The sequence below is a fragment of the Carlito syrichta genome, unplaced genomic scaffold, assembly GCF_000164805.1.
Source record: "Carlito syrichta isolate Samal-C Ts95f unplaced genomic scaffold, Tarsius_syrichta-2.0.1 Scaffold311480, whole genome shotgun sequence".
NCBI classification, from domain to species: Eukaryota; Metazoa; Chordata; class Mammalia; order Primates; family Tarsiidae; genus Carlito; species Carlito syrichta.
The window spans coordinates 229,985-243,082 of NW_007255576.1; the positions used below are offsets into that span (position 1 = coordinate 229,985).

General features: G+C 43.3%; 1 protein-coding gene and 2 pseudogenes across 2 annotated transcripts in view; 2 read left to right on the forward strand and 1 right to left on the reverse strand.

Annotated features, from left to right (window-relative positions):
* LOC103271258 (zinc finger protein 418-like) overlaps nucleotides 1-2,904 on the forward strand; it is a 31,476-nt gene extending 28,572 nt beyond the window's left edge. Inside the window, 2 exon segments of the mRNA XM_021717902.1 lie at nucleotides 1,084-1,544; nucleotides 1,546-2,904. Of these exon segments, the coding sequence (XP_021573577.1) occupies nucleotides 1,137-1,544; nucleotides 1,546-2,904 (1,767 nt within the window). The 5' untranslated portion in view covers nucleotides 1,084-1,136.
* Nucleotides 2,905-3,598: 694 nt separating this feature from the next.
* LOC110596603 lies at nucleotides 3,599-8,313 on the forward strand (annotated as a pseudogene).
* A 241-nt stretch (nucleotides 8,314-8,554) lies between these two features.
* LOC103271248 lies at nucleotides 8,555-9,423 on the reverse strand (annotated as a pseudogene). The gene has a single exon (XR_505035.2). The product of XR_505035.2 is annotated as a transcription factor BTF3 pseudogene (transcript).
* Between the last annotated feature and the right edge of the window lie 3,675 nt (nucleotides 9,424-13,098).

The window sequence follows — 13,098 nt, forward strand, 5'->3', positions numbered from 1 at the left end:
GGGCAACTTGGCGAGACCTCATCTCTACAATAAATCAAAAATTAGCTGGGCATGGTAATATACGCCTGTAGTTCTGGCTACTTGGAAGGCTGAGGCAGAAGGATCGCTGGAGCCCCTCAGGTTGACACTGGGGTGGCCTTGAGCATGCCACTGCACTTCAGCCTGGGCAACAGAGTGAGACTCCAACTCAAAAAAAAAAAATCATGGCCAGGCTCGGTGGCTCAGCTTGTAATCCCAGCGCTTTGGGAGGCCGAGGTGAGCGGATTGCCTGAGCCCGTGGGTTCGAGACCTGCCTGGGCAACTTGGCGAGACCTCATCTCTACAATAAATCAAAAAATTAACCGGGTGTGGTAGCGTGCACTTGTAGTTCCAGCTACTCGGAAGGCTGAGGCGGAAGGATCGCTGGATCCCAGCAGGTGGTGAGGTGACAGAGTGAGACCCCAACTCAAAAAAAAAAAAATCATATCAGAAACCTATTCTATTTGGCTATTTTTGTTGCAATGAAAATAGCCACACACTAATCTGTCTTTTCCTCATTCTTCAGAGTTAGAAATTTGTCAGTTCTACACTTTTTCATTCTACTCTACTATCTGATGTTCACATCTCTAAACTCCATGTCTCATATATTACTTTCATGTTTTTATCTGCAGTTGTCTCCAACTTTTATTGGCACATACCTTTTGTGTTAGGAAATGTGTGCTGATTTTTAAACTGTCCCTGAGAACAGCTGCTGTGTTTTAGTCATATTTTCTTGGTCCTGAACATATCCCTCTATATAGCACTCACATATCAGCAGGTAAGGTCCTGCAGACAAGTTGTTTGTAGAGGCAGGATTTGTGGACCCTGTTTCTACTCCCTGGGTTGCATATATGGTTGTGCCTTTCACATCATGAGGCCTCCTACATTCTGTGATGTTCATAACCCAGTAATGTTAAGCAATGTCATCTTCATCCTGAAGCTAACATTCTATCCCTGCAATTATTTCAATGGAGTAATTCCTTGGTTTGTCAGACACACTTGTGGGTGGGCTGTGCCTTCCTACCAGAGTTACCTTGCACTTCACCAGCATTTTCTTGCTTTTAGGTTGTTGGTGTGGAGCTGAAGATGAGTAGGCACCTTTTAAGCAGACCATTTCTATGCATAAAGAGTCTCAGGTCAGGACTTCTAGGGCAAGTGTGTCTCCCAAGAAGTCCTACCCCTGTGAAATGAGTGGCTCAATATTGGGAGATGTTTTGCATTTAGTTGATCACCAGGGAATACACGGCAAGCAGGAAATGAACAGGTATGGGGCATATAGGAATAAGTTACATGATAGTACAAACCTTTATCAGCACCAGAAGCAGCACAGTGGAAAGAAACCCTATAGAGGCACTGTTGGGGGAGCATTGTTTGTGAAGAGCTATAAATTTCATGTGTCATGGGAGCCAGTTACCATTTGTGAAGTTGGGAAGGACTTTTTGCCCAACTGTGGATTACTCCAGCAAGAGACCAGTCACACTGGGGAGAAGTCAAACAACAAACTTGAGTGGGAGTCACCCTTTCAGGGGAGGTAAATCTCATTGCAGTTGAGGAGAATGTGTGAAAGTCATCAGCAGCAAACACACATTTGTTCAGTACCAGAGACTTCTCACTAGAGAAGAATGTTATGTATGTAATGATTTTGGGAAATCCTTTACCAAATATAATCGCGCCAATCATCACCAGAGAGTTCACACTGAAAAAAGACCTTACGAATGTAAAGACTGTGGGAGATCTTTTAGTCATAGGGGCAAGCTCACTCAACATCAGCGAGTTCACACTGGAGAAAAACCCTATAAATGTGGAGAATGTGGGAAATCTTTTAGTCAAAACGGCACCCTCATTAAACATCAGTGAGTTCACACTGGAGAAAGACCTTATGGGTGTGGAGAATGTGGGAAATGTTTTACTCAAAAAGGCAATCTCATTCAACATCAGCGAAGTCACACTAGTGAAAGACCTTTTGAGTGTTCAGAATGTGGGAAATCTTTTAGTAAAAAGTGTACCCTCATTAAACATCACCGAGTTCACAGTAGAGAAAGACCTTATGAGTGTTTAGAATGTGGGAAATCTTTTAGTCGAAAAGGACACCTTAGGAAACATCACCAAGGTCACACTGGAGAAAGACCTAATGAATGTGGAGAATGTGGGAAATCTTTTAGTCAAAAAAACAACCTCATTCAGCATCAGCAAAGCTATACTGGAGAAAAGCCTTATGAGTGTAGGGAGTGCGGGAAATTATTTAGGTGCAAGTCCCATCTTGTTGAACACCGGAGAGTTCACACTGGAGAAAGGCCATATGAATGCAGTGAATGTGGGAAGTCATTTCACCACAGCTCTGGGCTCCGTGTTCATCAGAAAGTTCACACTGGAGAAAAGCCTTATGAGTGCAGTGAATGTAGAAAATCATTTCATCGCAGCTATTCCCTTCTGCAACATCAGAGAGTTCACACTGGTGAAAGGCCTTATGTGTGCAGAGAATGTGGGAAATCATTTCATCAAAACTCTTCCCTTCTTCGACATCAGAAAACTCAAAATGGAGAAAGACCTTATGAGTGCAGGGAATGTGGGAAATTCTTCTTCAGTCTCATTGAACACAGGCGAGTTCACACTGGAGAAAGACCTTATGAGTGTAGTGAATGTGGAAAAAAGTTTACTTGTAGGTCTGCACATTTTAAACATAAGAGGCTTCACACTAGAGGAAAGCCTTATAAGTGTGATGAATGTGGGAAATCCTTTACTGAAACCTTCGGTCTTGCTGAACACAGGAGAGTTCACACTGGAGAAAGGCCTTATGAATGCAGCAAATGTGGAAGATAATTTTATCGAAGCTCTTCTCTCCTTCGACATCAGAGAATTCACACTGAAGAAAGTCCTTATAAGTGAAAAAAGTTTAGACAGTTCTTTAGCCAAACTTCTGTGTTCCTTCATGATCAAAGAGCTCAGCCCACCGTGGGTTTGAGACCTGCCCGGGCAACTTGGCAAGACCTCATCTCTACAATAAATAAAAAATTAGCCGGGTGTGGTAGTGCACACCTGTAGTTCCAGCTACTTGGAAGGCTGAGGCGGAAGGATCGCCGGAGCCCAGCAGGTCAAGGCTGCATTGGCTGGGAGCGGTCACTGCACTCCAGTCTGGGTGACAGAGTGAGACTCCAACTCAAAAAAAAAAGCTCAGCTCAATATTGCCTTTCTAGACTCTGGTATGGCCATGTACTCTTTGGGCTATGCTTCCTGGCTTTGGCCCCCTCCCCCACCTTGGGGAGGTGATTCTTCTCCCTTCTCTTTCTCGCTCTAATTTATTTTTAAATAAACTGTATTTTTAATCTAAAAAGAAAGATCAATGAGCTCACACTAGAACAAAGCCTTGTGAGTATGACAATGTGGGATATTCTTCATCCAAAAGGCTAGCTTTATTGTGCATAGTTGATCCTCCACTGTAGAAGTGCCTTTTGAGTGCAGTGAATGTGAGAAACCCTTCAGCCTTCTTTCACTGGATATCAGAACACTCACATGGGAGAAACACCATAGATATACAGGAAATATTATCTCTTGTTCAGTATAACAGTAGAGGAGATCCCTTATGAGGGTGCCATCTGCCAGAATTGAATGTCATGCATCGAACCTCTGTGTAAATTCCAGGTATGTGGGAGATGCATTACATTTTTCATCCTGCTCAGGTCCCCTGCCAGAGTTATATGACTGCCAGTTTGTTGGCAAAAGCCATTTTGCCTTTACCACTTGGCAGGTGCCCACAATGCATCATTCACTTACCCCATTATGTTCTAGAAGTAAACCTCAGTTGTATGTCATTTGCCAGAGGGATTCGTGAATAGTGTCAGCGCTCCTCCCTTTCTCATTTCTTTCTGATAAGTTAGACCATGAACCTGACTCAATATTGGCCCAGAGGAGTCTTCTGTTGACTTGAAAAGATGGGCTCTATTTTTCAGGGATCTTTGGAGTCTCCCATGATTTTTCATGGTGTTTTCCAGCCTCCAGGTCACTAACCCAAGAACAACTAGCCTCCTATTGCTGTGGTTTGTGCTATGATTAGGCCTTATTATTTAAACCTCCTTCAGTCTTGGGAGTTGTATTCACTGTATTGGGTGGTTGGGAAACAACTGGATTATGGTGCCGTGAAGTAAGTGTTGAACAGCATTTGTTGGGATCACTAAACATTGTATGCCTCAGAGGGGACAGCATGATGGCAGAACACAGCCCTCTCCACTTGGGGCCTAGTTTGCATAGCTGCCTAAGGCCTCCAAGAAAAGACTTAAGGTGTGTGATCCTTATTTGTAGGTCGGATCCTGTGATAATTTATGTCTTTATAGGTCATTCTGAATAGGAGCAGTATTTGTGACATCCCCTGGTGCTTCTGAGAACGACATAAAATTCTTTGCTCTTTTCCAAGGGATACTGTGTTTAGTACTGGTGAGGGAAATCTTCCTCAGGTCCTGCAACACAGATATGTTCCCTGATGTCCACATTTCTGTAGGGTAGTATAAAAGGTTGTAAGAAATAGGGAGAAATTGGGTGTGGTGGCTTATGCCTCTAATTCTTAACTCTTTGGGAGGCTGAGGCAAGAGGATTGCTTGAGGCCAGGCGTTTGAGACCAGCCTAGGCAACATAGCAAGACCATGTCTCTACAAAAATAATCGAGTGTCATGGCATGTGCCTATAGTCCCAGGTATGTGGAAGGCTGAGATGGAAGGATCACCTGAGCCCAGAAGGTCAATGCTGCAGTGAGCCTGGCTGACAGAGTAAGACTCGACTTAAAAAAAAAGGAAGGAAAAAGAAATAGGAAATCATAATTTTGTAGAATTATTGTATTAATTAGCAGTGCAGGAGACTGTACTAAAATATTTTGTATGCATCTTTTAAAAGGGCACCCACAATGATCCAGTAATTGTGTCTGTGATGGATATGCAGTACAGAAATTCTCAGGACTTTCCCTTAGTTATGAATCTTGTGTAGGTGATTCCATTATCAGAGGAAATAATCTAAAGGATTCCTTTAGCCTTTCTCTGCTGTAAACCTCAAAGTCATTCTTGCATTGGCAGCAGGAAGAGGGTGGGAGAAGGGGGATTTCTTTTTCCTTTTTTTGAGTTGGAATCTCACTCTGTCGCCCAGGCTGAAGAGCAGTAGCACGCTCACGGCCACCCCAGCATCAACCCTCTGGGCTCCGGCGATCTTTCCACCTCAGCCTTCCCAGTAGCTGGAACTACAGGTGCATGCCACCACACCCAGCTAATTTTTGATTTATTGTAGAGATGAGGTCTTGCCAGGTTGCCCTGGCTGGTCTTGAACCCGCAGTCTCAGGCAGTCCATTTGCCTTGGCCTCCCAAAGTGCTGGGATGACAGGCTGAACCACTGAGCCCGGTGAAGGGGGATTTCTTAGTCCAGTGATGTGGCCTTTGTGACCAGCCAGCATTCCAATTTAATCAGATTGAAACAGCATTCCTGGCTCATCAGTATTTGCTGCTGTGTAGGCTAGTTGCCCCCCACAGAGTACGAGGAAAGTTGGTAAAGTCAGTATAGAATTGTCAAGCTTATTTGTCAAAATTAATAGAAAATTCACATTTTTCTTTCAAACTACAACTTTAAAGGTATAATAAGGTATAAGTGATCCACCAAACTGCACATACTTAAACTACCATTTTATAAGTTTAAACTTTCATATAAACCCATGAATCTGTCACAGTCACAATAATGAACTTACATCACCTTCCAGTTTACCTGGAGCCTTTTATTAATTAATTAATTTTAGGGGCAATGTCTTGTTCTGTTGCCCAGGCTGGAGTGCAGTGGCACAGTCATAACTCACTGCAGCCTCAACCTCCTGGGCTTAAGTGATCCTCCTCCTAGCTGAGACTACAAGTATACACCACCATACCTGGCTAATTTTTATTTTTATTTTTTTTGTAGAGACAGTGTCTTGCTATGTTGCCCAGGCTGGTCCCGTACTCTTGGGCTCAAGCGATCTTGCCTCCCTGCCTTCCAAAGTGCTGGGATTACAAGTGTAAGCCACTGTGCCTGGCCTTATATTTTTTTAAGAGACAGGTTTCACTCTGTCACCCAGGCTGGAGTGTAGTGGCACAGTCATAGCTCCTTGCAACCTTGAAGTCCTGGGCTCAAGGAATTCTTCCACTTTAGCCTCCCGAGTAGCTGTGACTTCAGACACATGCTACCTCCCCCAGCTCTCTCCCCCTCCCTACCTCCCTCCAGAGAGCAATTGATTTACTATACTTTAACATAGATTACAATACTAGCTTTTTAGTAATGTGTTTCTGCCCTCCCTACCCTCCAGAGAGCAATTGATTTACTATGCTTTAACATAGATTACGTTTTCTGGAATTTTATTTTATATGACTGATAGATTGTATCCTCTTTTCACCTCTGGGTGTTCTGTATCATATTTCTTTTGATGTTTATCAGTGATAATATGATTAGTTCAGTCTTTTTTATATTGAGAAGTATGACATGCTATGAAATATCAGTGTTTTTATATTCACTTGTGTTTATGGATATTTGAGCTGTTTGTTTTTGTTGTAAATACTGCTACAAATATGATTCTTCAGATCCATGGGTTTTACTTATGTTAATATTTCCATGTACAGTGCTTAATTCACATCGTAGGTGAATGTATAACATTTTAAGAAATGCCAAACTGTGACCTAAAATTAAAATGGTAGCTCCCTTTTATGTTCTACCACCAGTGTCTGAGAATTCCTGTTTTCCTATATTCTTATGAAGAGAGGATACGGCCTTTAAAAATAAGTGGGTATTTTTGGGGGGGTAAAGTGTTTATTCATATCTTTAGTTTGCATTTTAAAATAAATGTTGTCTATTTCCTATTTCATTAAAACTAAGCAAATAGTGAGTCAACAGATCCTACTGTCAGACTATATTCATTCTGCAATAATGTAACTTATTTGCTGTAAGGAATACTTGTTAATTAATACCGCAAGTGCTGTGAGTTGGTCATCTATTTTGTGTGGAAGAATAAGTGTCCCAAGATGACAGTGTTTATAGATTCTAGTGCAATGAAACAAATACAATGCCACTATGAGTTTTTTTCCCCATTCTTCATCTTTCTGTAATATCCTTCATAATGAACAGGTACACGTTTCCCTGAGTTCCATGAGCCACTCCAAACTAACTAAGCCATCAAACACAAAGAGACATGTGGAAACCCCACCTTGAAGCTGGTCAATCAGAAGTTCTGGAGGCCTGAACTTGTGACTGATGTCTGAGGGCAAGGTATTCTTGGGGCCTAAGCTCTTAACTTGTGAGATCTGAAGCTGTCTCCAGGAAGGATGCCAAGTTGGAGTCCTTTGCTTGTTGATGAGGAATTCTCCCCCAATTTTTGTGACAGAAGTCTTTTGGGAGAATTGCAGTGTGGCAGCAGAAGAAAAACATGGTTTGAGGTTTATAAAAAGGTACTGGCTTCCTGTTCCAGGGACAGGTGGAGTCATTCACTGCTGGTACTGCTACTGCTGCCACCACCCCTCAATCCAGTTGCGCCTGCTCCTTCAGTGTCCAGACTCTTGGATCCATTGCTGCTTCTAGACCCTGGTGTGGTCTTGGATTTTTGCTAGGAAATTGATGAGTTTTTGTTGCCAGATGTGCTACATGAACAATCCCCACCAAAACCTCTGCTGTGAGCAGTACTGAGCAATGCAAAACCTGGCCAACCTCCTCAAGCCAGGCCAGGTTCCAAACCTTGGAATAACTCAAGTGCTCCATCTTCAGTGCTTTCAGGACTCCCACTGAGCGCAATACTCTCACTGTGTCTTTTGGACTCGTACCAACTGATATTTATCCCTCTGCCTCCCACTGGGCTACCTCCAGGCCCCCCCCCACCTGGTGGTCCTTATCCAGCCCCAACTGTGCTAGACTCTGACCCTACAGGGCCAGATCCTACACCAAATATGCCCTTTCCAGAGCTACCTACACCATATGGTGCACCCACAGATCTCCAGTTACATCTGGTCCTTTAAGTCAATGGAGATACATGTCTTCTGGGCCTTGGGTACTTGGAGTAGGAGGGCAGTATCCTACCCCTAATATGCCATATCCATCTCCAGGACCAAATTCTGCTCTTCCTCCTCCCCAAGCTACATGGGCAGCACCTCCTGTTCCATGGGGCACTGTTCCACCAGGAGCCTGGGGACCACTGGCACCATGTCCTACCCCTGTAGGATCATACCCCACACCAGGACTCTATCCAAAAACTCCCAATAATCCTTTTCAGGACCTTCTGGTATGCCACTGGTACCTGGTGGCCCGCATTTTTAACAAGTGAGCAATGGACAGAGATGACACTGTGCTTTTTGAAGTATGCATATATGCACATGAATGCAAATATAAAAATTGCTGGTTTCACTATTCTTAGAGGGCATTCATGAAAGAATAACTCTTGCACCTTTCAGAGAAGATAACTACCTCTTGTACTTGGATGTGTAGCACATCCGATGAATACAATCAGATAAAATTGTAGGACTAAATCAGATGTGATTTGTATTTTTTTTTGTTGTTTTTTTTTACTAGGCAAAGAACTTTATTAATTTTTCTTTCAAACTTTATTCCCAGGCTTCTTCAGCTTAATTAGCTGCAAAGAATGAGTTGTGTATAGGCAAAAACTGAAAAGAGCTTCAGTGTCCAAGGAGCTTGGCCTTAAAAATATTAGAGATCTAGATTTTATCAGATCCATAAACAAAACAATTTTAAAAAGCAGTCATAATATAAAATAGCAGCTCCCAGTAGCTTCTTCAAGTTTCATCTTCTTCGGAAGTTGACTCACTTCAGTTTGCCTCATTCTTGGAAGCCTCATCAAAATTCTCCACAAGATCTGGAACTTCATCATCATCCTGCTCTCCAGTAGCCAGTGGCGCTTTTCCATCCACAGATTGTTTGGGCAGAGCTTCAGCCAGTCTCCTTAAACTAGTCAGACTGTCTGCACCAAGCTGGTTTAAGATGCTGGGTAGCATTTCTGTCAGCTGCTTTGTCTCAGCATGGCCTGTAATGGTGAAAGTGTTCGCTGCCAGAGATGCCTGAACTTTAGGGTTGTTAAAGTGAATAACTGTTCCTTGGTTTGTAAACATGTTCACTTCTTCAATACCAGAGATATTGTTTACCCCTAACTTCTTCAAGGAGAACTGAAGTTTTTTATCATCTGCTGTAGCTGTTCTATGAACCACCTTCTTCATTCTGCGAGCAGTTCCTTTCCCTCCAATGCGCACTTGTGCCTACAGTTTGGCTAGTTTTTCCTGGTTCATGATGGTTTCTTTCATCTTGTCGGAGCGGAAAAGGGGCTGTGCGGGGGACTAGGGTTGGAGCTCAGGGGTCTCGGCTGGACCAGCTGAGATTAGGCGCACACACGCGGGGACGCAAGATGGCAGCTAGAGGGAGGCCCTGTATTTTGTTTTCATGAAAAGTTAAAGGGATTAAGTAAGATGGGCTTGGTGGCTCAGCCTGTAATCCCGCGCCTTGGGAGGCTGAGGTGAGTGGATTACCTGAGCCCGCGGGTTCGAGACCCGCTTGGGCAACTTGGCAAGACCTCATCTCTACAATAAAAATCAAAAATTAGCCAGGTGTGGCAGCGCACGCCTGTATTCCAGCTACTTGGAAGGCTGAGGCGGAAGGAGTGCTGGAGCCCAGCAGGTCGAGGCTGTAGTGGCCAGGAGCGGCCACTGCACTCCAGTCTGGGTGACAGAGTGAGACTCCAACTCAAAAAAAAAAAAAAGAAATGGGATTAATGCAGTGAACATTGATGGTGTTGAAACAAAACTGTCAATATAGCACTATAGGAGGTTGTATGGACCAGAAGGACTTCCTGCTGATTCCTCAACATTAAAGGTGTCATAGTGATGTTGTTGACAGAATTAAACTGTCTCCTGTAAATAATTTATGATAGCCAGGCTCGGTGGTTCAGCCTGTAATCCTGTGCCTTTGGGAGGCTGAGGTGAGTGGATTGCCTGAGCCCGCAGGTTCGAGACCTGCCTGGGCAGCGAGACCTCATCTCTACAATAAATCAAAAAATCAGCCGGGCGTGGTAGCACATGCCTGTAATTCCGGCTACTTGGAAGGCTGAGGTGGAAGGATCGCTGGAGTCCAGCAGGTCGAGGCTGCGGTGGCCGGAAGCGGCTACTGCACTCCAGTCTGGGCGACAGAGTGAGACTCCAACTCAAAAAAAATAAAAAATAAAAAATAACTTATGATATAATGATATTGATCATCAAATGTGTTGGGTGAAACTGACATCTCAACACACCACTGTGTAGCAGTAAACCTTGATGATCCGACTCTTAGAAAGGTCTCTGGTTGCCATGGACAAAATATAAAGGCAGCATGTTCAATATACCACCCTTTACTGTGTAAAATTACATATCATTACCATATTGTGAGTGGAAAGTTATTAAGCAAAATAGGGGAAAAACAATATATTGATGATGTATTGGGAGATTGAGTTAAAGCCTCCTCAGCATGAAATACATATGGAAAATGACTGGTCTGAGGAGGAACTTTATGTTACCATCAGCTCATTCCTGTGCTAAATAAATAAATAATTTGTACCCTATGGTAACACAAGGTTATCATAAGGTACAAACAGCAGTAGATAAATAATAAATTAATACAAGGATATAAAAATTCATGTAATGGCTTTATAGGACAATTTAGCTTTTTCTTTAAATCTTTTTCCCAGCCAGGCTTGGTGGCTCAGCCTGTAATCCCGCGCCTTTGGGAGGCTGAGGTGAGTGGATTGCCTGAGCCCGCGGGTTCGAGACCCGCCTGGGCAGGCAAGACCGCATCTCTACAATAAATAAAATAAAAAAAAATTAGCCGGGCGTGGTAGTGTGTGCCTGTAATTTTGGCTACTCGGAAGGCTGAGGCGGAAGGATCACCGGAGTCCAGCAGGTCGAGGCTGCGGTGGCTGGGAGTGGCCACTGCACTCCAGTCTGGGCGACAGAGTGAGACTCCAACTCAAAAAATAAATAAGTAAATCTTTTTCCCACACTGGTTTCCAGATGTTAGGCATATTTATGTTGGTACTATTGCTCTTTTCAATAAATGTTATATCAAATGTAAATGCTCTGGCAGATATCACAATATCTGCCAGATAAACTTTAACCCTATAATTTTATAAACGTTATACAATTAATCAGGGAAGAAGAGAGGTGGAGAAACAAAAATAAACCAAGCTTGAAGCACATTTAGCATCATCATCATCATCATCATCATTATTATTATTAGGTCAGCATATGCTCTGACCTGCCTCCTCATAGTTGTTTGGTGCCTATTGTCTAAAATTAGATAGACCCTAGACTCCTTGAGCCCAGGAATTTGAATCTAGTCTGGGCAACAGAGAGAGAGAGACACCCCATCTCATTTAAATAATAAAGAAAATAAGGCCGGACACAGTGGCTCACACCTATAAACTCAGCACTTTGGGAGGCAAACGTAAGAGAATTGCCTGAGCCCAGGGGTTCAAGACCAGCCTGGGCAACTTGGTGAGACCTCGTCTGTACAATAAACCAAAAAATTAGCCGGGCATGGTGGTGCATGCCTGTGATTTCAGCTACTTGGAAGTCTGAGGCAGAAGGATCAACTGAGCCCAGTCGATCAGGGCTGCAGTAGTTATGACCGTGCCATTGCACTCTAGCCTGGACAACAGAGTTAGACTCCAACACAAAATTGTAGTCAAAATAATAAAGCAAATGTTAAAATCTCAATTTTAAAAGGCCTTTTTGTCTTTGTCCTGTTATTTATGTTTATGTTCATGGAGGGTGTCCCATGAAAGAATTGCTAGCAAAAACTCAGCAAGCCTAGCTCAGGGTGACCATTCATGTTTCCATCTTGCCTAGCAACCACCTGCTAAACTCCCAGTTGGATGTCATTCCTTTCAACTTAGGGTGAATCAAAGGCACCAGGGACCAACGGGGGCAAGTTTGAGACTTACCAGGTCAAACTTGGACACTGAGTGGAGTGACAGGTGTCTTCGTTTTGGTGTGTGTACATCATCTTAGCTGGAATCCCACAGACTTTGCCAATAACTTCATGAAACAAAAAAATAATAATTTTCTAATACTGTCTGACCCCCATACTTGCTAGATTCGGGAAAACAATAGCCATTACACAGCTACCTCAATTACAACACTGTCCTACTCTCTTAGACTTTTTCTATAAGAGAAAAGAAAATTGGAATGAGATCCCTTATAAACAATATTTTAGACTGGTTTGGCAAAACAGATCGATGCAAAAAAATGCAAAGTCATGGTTCAGCAAGGGGAAGAACCTGTTTTGACTGACTCACACACACAAAAAGATAGTAATGCCTTGGTAGTTACAATGAATGTGCCTACGGCTCCCCCAGCACTTCCACTTTATGGGACTGGTCAGGAGTCAGGAACAATAGGAATGGGCTCTCCCTCTCATACCTGACAGGGAGGTCAATTCAGTCAGAATGCCACTGTGGCTTTGGGAGGGCAATTTTTCTTACAATTACTCATGGATGTTAATGTTGCCACAGGCCAGACTGTGGGATTTGTCTAGGTTCACTCTCCATTTTCCACCACTGACTCAATTAAAAAAACAATGTACCTGCCTATCAGGAAATCCCAAAACATGAAAAACCTGTTTTCCTCCATATTTACCACTGACAAACCTACTTGCCCAAGTTGCAATGCCTGCTGTTGACCCAAGATGAAAAATAAACACTGGAGATAAACTAAACTTAAACTACCAGGATTGCATTTCGGCTGGCCTTCGCAAGGGAGTATCCAAGCAAAGAAGCCTCAATAAAGTCCAGGAAGTTAGACAGAAACTTAATGAGAGTCACCTGAAGTTCTTTTTCTTTTTCTTTCTTTTTTCTTTTTGAGTTAGAGTCTCACTCTGTTACCCAGGCTGGAGTACAGTGGCACACTCCCAGCCACCACAGCCTTGACCTGTTGGGCTCAAGCTATCCTTCCACACTTCAGCCTTCCAAGTAGCTGGAACTACAGGCACACGCCACCATGCCTGGCTAAGTTTTTTATTTATTGTAGAGATGAGGTCTCACCAAGTTGCCCAGGCTGGTCTTGAACC